This window comes from Cebus imitator, unplaced genomic scaffold (assembly GCF_001604975.1).
Source record: "Cebus imitator isolate Cc_AM_T3 unplaced genomic scaffold, Cebus_imitator-1.0 Scaffold203, whole genome shotgun sequence".
Lineage (NCBI taxonomy): Eukaryota > Metazoa > Chordata > Mammalia > Primates > Cebidae > Cebus > Cebus imitator.
In genome coordinates this window covers 911,146-918,078 of record NW_016107518.1, presented here as the reverse complement: position 1 = coordinate 918,078, position 6,933 = coordinate 911,146, and the positions used below count along the sequence as shown (strand labels likewise).

At 56.3% G+C, this 6,933-nt stretch overlaps 1 protein-coding gene across 10 annotated transcripts in view; it reads left to right on the top strand.

Moving 5' to 3' along the window:
- PML (PML nuclear body scaffold) overlaps positions 1-6,933 on the top strand; it is a 60,919-nt gene that overhangs the window by 38,862 nt on the left and 15,124 nt on the right. For 2 of the 10 annotated variants that reach the window (XM_017548034.2, XM_017548037.2), the window contains exons 5-7: positions 941-1,084; positions 1,524-1,782; positions 2,870-2,922. In XM_017548034.2, the coding sequence (XP_017403523.1) occupies positions 941-1,084; positions 1,524-1,782; positions 2,870-2,922 (456 nt within the window). Of the gene's footprint in view, positions 1-940; positions 1,085-1,523; positions 1,791-2,869; positions 3,362-3,536; positions 4,755-6,933 lie in introns of those variants that run through there. The other 8 variants (XM_017548035.2, XM_017548036.2, XM_017548040.2 and 5 more) reach the window with 8 other exon arrangements.

Below are 6,933 nucleotides of genomic sequence, written 5' to 3'. Positions count from 1 at the left end.
TGTTGACCAGGATGGTCTCGATCTCTTGACCTCGTGATCCACCCGCCTCGGCCTCCCAAAGTGCTGGGATTACAGGCGTGAGCCACCGCGCCCGGCCCTACATTTAATTTTTTAAGGAACTGCCTCCATGTCATTTGGAGATAGCTATATGAAGCACTCAGCATGTGCCCGGCATTATCAATTTAACATCATCAATGGCATTTTCTAAGTGCCAGTTATTTCATGTTTTACTTGTATTAACACATTTCATCCACATTACCATATGAGATCAATGTTATTATTCCCATTTAACAGAGCGGGACAGAGGCCCAAATAGTTTTAAGCAATTCATCCAACTTGTGTAGTAGCTGACCCAGGTAGAGTTAAGACTGAGAGGCAGAGATAAGGTCCGAGGGAGGCCAGTTTCAGCTCAGTGGGAGGATTTTCTCACTGTTCCAGGAGCTGCTTTCGCCAGTAGTGAGGTGTGTCCTTGGAGGTGTGTGTGTAAGCTGGGCCAGTTACTGAGCATGCCCTGAGTTGGGCAGTGTGATTCCTGGGGTACCTTCAAGCCCTGTTACAACACACCAGAACCAAAGCAGTCCCCAGGCACCAGTAACTCAGAGTTGGAAGGAGGTGATGCCAGGTTTGGTGGCTCATGCCTGTAATCCCAGCACTTTAGGAGGCTGAGACCAGAGAATTGCTCAAGCCCAGGAGTTCAAGACCAGCCTGGGCAACAGAGTGAGACCCTGTCTCTACAATTTTTTTTTTTTCTTTAAAGAAGGAGGTGATGTGATAGAGAGTTTGGAGGACTTCTTGTCCCCAGTGAGCTCGGAGCTTTGAGTCAGGGAGCCTGAACCTGTGAGTGGGTGAGCCCCAGGGATTGGGCCAACCACAGGTCTGGGGTACCTGGCCCTGGGGCTGCTGCCTCGTCGTTTCTGACCCAATTTTCCCAACTTTGCAGCCCGAGGAGGCAGAGAGAGTGAAGCCCCAGGCCCAGGCCCTGGGGCTGGCTGAAGCCCAACCTGTGGCTGTAGTACAGTCAGTCCCTGGGGCACACCCCGTGCCAGTGCACGCCTTCTCCATCAAGGGCCCTTCCTACAGAGAGGTAAGGTTCGCCCCAGCCCCGGCCTCCCCTCTTGAAGGCCTGGATTCCACCAGGAAAGTGAGGTGGTGCTGGGAGGGAATCCAGGCCTTCATCAGATCAGCTCTTCGTGGGGAAGTGTTCGCTCAGCGCCTACTCTGTGCTGTCCCCTGTTCTTGGCTGTCTGGTCAGGGAGCTCCCCGTAAGCATGGGCCACTTCCAGCACAGCAGGGGTGCTGAGACACTCAGGGCTGTCAGAGGCCAGCAGAGACTGGTAGACAGCAGATGATGCCAGCTTGGGAAGGCTTCCTGTCTGAAGAGAGACATGATCTACATGGCTGAGGGCAGAGGAGAGGGGACAGCAGGAGCAAAAGGGTGGCCACAAGCCCCTGGCACCCAGGGCAGGCTGTGCCCACTCACCCCTGGAGGCACCTGACCTGGCTTTGTGACTCCCTCTGTGCAGGAGGTCTCCAATACAACCACAGGCCAGAAGAGGAAGAGCATTCAGACCCAGTGCCCCAGGAAGGTCATCAAGATGGAGTCTGAGGAGGGGAAGGAGGCGAGGTTGGCTCGGAGCTCCCCCGAGCAGCCCAGGCCTAGCACCTCCAAGGCAGTCTCACCACCCCACCTGGATGGGCCGCCCAGCGCCGGGAGCCCCGACATAGGAAGTGAGGTCGTCCTGCCTAACAGCAACCATGTGGCCAGTGGCGCCGGGGAGGCAGGTAGGGAGGTGGGTAGGGCAGTGGCCTGTGTGCTGCTTGCCAGGGTCTGGGTGGGGCCCCTCTTCTGTATTTTGGCTCCATCCAGAAAGCCCAAAGCCAACAGGAGTCCCTTATTCCCACTGAGTAAGGCAGGGAAAGTTCACAGTGTGCGTGGGGGTGAGGGTGGATACAGCTTACCATGTGCTTTGCCATGATTAAGGTGTGGGGAGCCTGTCAGGCTAAAATGCACAGTTCTATGAGTCCTTTGCCCAAAACACTAACCTTACAGTGCCCAGCACCATGCCTCTGCGCAGGGCAGGTCTCCATAAGAAATGTTTGCTGGTAGAGGCCTCGCACACTCCCAGAGGGCTTGAGCACACCATCACAGGAAACTGGACTCCCCGTGACCTTAACTGTGCCCTCCCAGTCCACACCCATCATTCACCCAGGTGTTTCTGCAAAGGCCACCTACCAAGTGTCTCATTTGTCTGAGTTATCCTCTGTGGACACCGCCAGGCAGGGAGTCAGCTGGACAGGAGTTGAGGTCAACCCAGAGAAATCTGGAACAAGAGTTCTTCCTGGATCTCTTCACCCAGACTGCAGCTTTGTTCTTCATCCTAGATCCCAGACTCACCCCCAGCCCTGATCACACACCAAGCATTGACTGATATTCCTTACCCACAGATGCTATTGGTAATCAATGGGTTTTGATTAACTAAATGAGGCATCTTTTAAGCCTAGACATCCCAGCTGATGGAGCTGAGAAGTGGGTCAAACCGCTGTGCTTCTTTAGGATTGCAGAAGGTTCCAGACCAGGTGGTGGTTGTCAGGCCTCCTGTGCCGGAGCCAACTCTGATTGCTGGGCAAATAACTTAATTGAATATTCATAGATAAGGCACAGCAAGAAATGATGGAAACCCAATTGTGAATTACATCCAAACACAAAGCAGATTCACACTGGCATACACAGTGGGTGTTCCCATCCCCCTGCGGGGCATCCGTTGTCCTCAGCGCACTGGCCTGAAGGGATTCCCATAGGTGCACACCCACACCCCTCCCAGCGTGTGTCCTAGGCAGTGCGTAATTCGGCACCCCTTCCCCATTTCAGAGGAGCGCATTGTGGTGATCAGCAGCTCGGAAGACTCAGATGCCGAAAACTCGGTGAGTGGCCCAGAAGTTCAGCCCAGGACTCCTGCCTAACCCCATTTCAGGTCCCGAGGGGCACAGCCACAGCAGCTGACTCTCAGATCTGCCTACGCTGGGGCAATTTTCCAGTGAGGCAGTGAGTCCCAAGCTGTGCTGAGGACAGTCTCCAAATGCCAGCTGCATGCTTGGACCACCCCAGCCCTCCCACCACACCGTGGCAGGGGCCTTCAGTAGCCATATGTACTCCTCCTAAATGCTGATAATGTGCGTCCAGAACCCAGACTCTTTTCCGGAATGTCCAGGGCCTTTTTCTGGAGCTCCCTTATGCATTTTCTGTCCTCTGAGTCCTCAGTGAGGAGGACTGGACAAGAATCCATTTCCTGGTTAATTGCAGCCAGTGGGGGCCAGTGAAGGGGCGTGAGGCCACGGGGGAGCTGTACAGAGGCCAAACAAAGTTCTTTCTACCCATGTAAGAAAGAACTGTAAATCCATTCCACACTGAAACAAGTGGCCTCATGGGTAGTGACCCTTCTGTCCCTGGAGGTTTATTACTAGAGGCTGGGCTGTCACTGGTCCAGGGGAAAAGGGGATCTGAATGGAGTGAAAGGATGGACTGGGTGGCCCCTGAGGTCTCTTCCAGCCCTCAGTCTGAGGTTCTGTATTGGAAAGTGCATGGAGCCCATGGAGACCGCCGAGCCACAGTCCTCGCCAGCCCAGTCCCTGCTGAGAGCACAAGAAGCCTCCGTCCTGCCGCGTGGTACGTGCTGTCCCCCAGCTTCACCTCCCCACCAGCCCACTGAGCAGGCTGCGGTTCCCGACGCTGAACCTCAGAGCCAGCCTGCCGGTCACCAGGAGCGCCCTGCTGTCCACCGTGGGATCCGCCACCTGTTGTGCAGAGCACAGAGAGCCATCCGCCTTCGCCATGCCCTCCACTTGCACCCTCGATTGCATCGGGCCCCCCTTCGGACTTGGTCTCACCACATGGTCCAGGCCAACACTCCTGCCACCACAGGGCCCCTCAACCATCCTGCCAATGTCCAGGAACATCCTGCCCAGCTGCAAAGGGCCATCAGCCCATCCTGCCGGATACGAGGGGTCGTGAGAACCCGCAGCCGCTTCCCCCGGGGCTCCTCTCATTTATCCCAGTGGCTCACCCACTTCTTTGCCCTCCCTTTCTCCGTGGCTCCCCAGCTTGTCATTTCTTCCGTGGTGGGGGCAGGGGGAGGCAGAGCCCAGACTCTTGGAGCAGGTGTTCCCCATGGGGATTCTGACAGAGGCCACATGGAAGCCCCCCAAGTCCAAGTTTCTCGGGAAGCCTCTCCAATTACAATCCCACCACCCTGTTCCCCAGAAAGGCCTCCCATCAGCCCAGTCCCAGGGCCCCGTCAAGCAGGCCTCTGAGCGTACCACCCCTCTCTTGTAACCTTGCAGCCAATACCCCCGCCCAGCCCCTGAGCTGCCTCCTCCAGCCTATGCTCTTAAAGGCCCTGGAGAGTAGGCATTCATTAATTCTTGGTTAAAGAATGAATGAATGAATGAATGAATGGCTACGCATGGACCTCTGGGTAGGGAGACTTGGGTCTTCTCTGGCTGAGAGGGGAAGGCTAAGGCATGGCTGAGATTCAGGCCACCATTCCAGGCCTCTTTGCCCAAGGAGGAAGCTTCTCTCACCCCTGCACCCTCCTCTGCTCTGAGTCCCTAGCCAACAGCACAGCCCTCCATGCCCCGTCCCCCACCCTAAGCCTTGCCACAGGGCCTTTGCCAGGATCTAAGCCCATTAGCACAGGGACTGGCTATCCCAAGACCTGGCAGACATGGCTGCTCAATAAACACTTGTTGAACCATCACCCTTGCGAACCCTTATTCCACGACCATCACGTTCTCTGATGGGTCCCGCTCCTCTCTGCAGGCTGCTCTGGTCTCTTCCCTACACTGGAACTTGGTTCTCCTCTGGGGATGCCATGTCCTCTTCCCTCCCACACTCATGGGTATCAGAGGTGGGAGGTGGGGTCAAGGCCCTGTGCTTTCTGGACTGTTCGAGCCCCCTTCTGGCTGCCTGGTAAGATCCTCTGTGCCTCTGAGGATCCTCTGTCCTTCTCGGGAGGTGGGAGGGACCCATGATCCCCAAGCTCATCTCCGACACCCACCTGCTCCCCCTCACTGAGGGCAGCCTTGAGCATCCGCCTCCCAGATTTCTTCTCCTTGCCCAGGTCCTGCCTTCCTGCTGGGTGACTTCCATTCCTTGATCTCTCAGGGGCTGTCACCCCATTCGCCTATCAGCCACTTGCCCCATGGGTGTGCCCTGCACCTCACCATCACCAAGCACTGTCGGTCCCTGCACCTCGCCATCACCGAGCACTGTCGGTCCCTCAGCCGGCCCCCTCGGACTCTGACAGCAGCCTCCTGTTCCTTGAGCTCTCAGTCCTGGCTTTGCCTCTGTCCAGCCCTGCGCACTCCCCATTTCATCCCATCTTTCTCAGAATCGCACCTCCCTGCCCAGCAGAAAATCCTGGAAGGACTCAGGCGCTTGGTGCCTCTGTGCTGCCACCTGGAGGCCAAGATCCGCGGGAGAGAAGCCACACATTGGGGAAAGATTGCCTGTAATTGCTAAGGGCTCCTCGGCGCTCTGTCCAGCACGTCCTTCCGCTCTGCACGGCAGCCCCCACCTGCCTTCCCTCACTCTGGGCCCTTGTCCAAGCTCACCCTCAGCTGGTGGTGGCACCTTCTGCTCCAGGGAGAAGACAGCAGCTCTCCAATGGCATAGGGACAGTTGACATCTTGCTTTTTATGTACAGATTTATCTGTCCCCATCACATCTCTTCCCTGCCCCCCCCGTTAGGGTGGAAGGGATGTCCGCCTGCCTCCAGGACTCACCCTGTGTCCTGGCCCCACCCGCTGACCCCCTGGGAGCCTCACTCCTCCTCCTTATCTCTTACATCTTCTAATGCATCCACTGCCTTCTGAACGAAACACCCTGAATGAGGTCTTTCTCATCTCAGAAAACGCCACCCACTTCCCTCTTGAGTTATTGGCTCCCCTTCCTCTGCTCTCCTGGTGTACACTTCAGCTCCCTCCTTGCTCCTTCACCCCACCTCCTGCGCTTCCCCACCAGCACCAGGGTGGCCTCCACCGCTCTCGTCACAGTGTCTTGTATAGTCACTATTCTTGACCAGCGCCGGGCACCCTCCTGGAGAGATTGCCTGTTTGGGTGCAGGGGATTTTGCTCCTGCAGCTCTGGGCGCCCCTCCCTCTCCTCTGCAGGCTCTGTTCTGTCTTGGGCATGGGGCTTCTCCAGCTTTGCTGCTGGCCCTCTCCTCTTCTCAGTCTGTGTATTCTCCCAGGTGTTCTCAGCCACACCCCTGACTTCAGTTACTGCCCAGGGGTAGCTGATACCCAGTGCTTGCTCCTGCCCGCCAGACCAGCATGGCCAGTGACCTTCCACAGCTCCGCATGGACGCCCCATAGGTACCTCAAACTCAGCACCTCCTCCCCTCTCAGTGGCTCACCCCACTCTCTGCCCTGCGGCACAAGCTGAGACCCCAGAGCCACCCAGGGCACCCCCCTTTTGATTATTCCTCACATCCAAACGGTTACTGAGTCTTGTCTTTCTAAATTCCTCTGAAGTTTGGGCACTTCTTTCCATCCCATAATCTTGGTAAAATTAAAGCTACCACTGACCCTGGGTACAGGCAGAAGCCTAGGAAGGAAAGGTGGAGAACAGCATTGGAATGCCAGCAGTCCCCCCAGATGGCGTGGAGAGTCAGGCAGAGGGACTGCAGCAGTACTGGGGGGGGACGGAGTATCTAGTGCTCAGCTGTCAGCAAGGAGTCATTAAGGGCTGTCCAGGGAATTAAGGAAGGGGGTAAAATCACATGTCAGGTGACGATGAATTAAACACCTCGGAGCTCATATCAGAGAGCAGGCCTGGAGGTGTGGGGAGAGAGCCAGAGGACTGCTTTCCCATATGTAGCTTTCAGCTACATGTTTTTTTGAATTTATACATAAGTACTTAATTTCTCCTTTTTT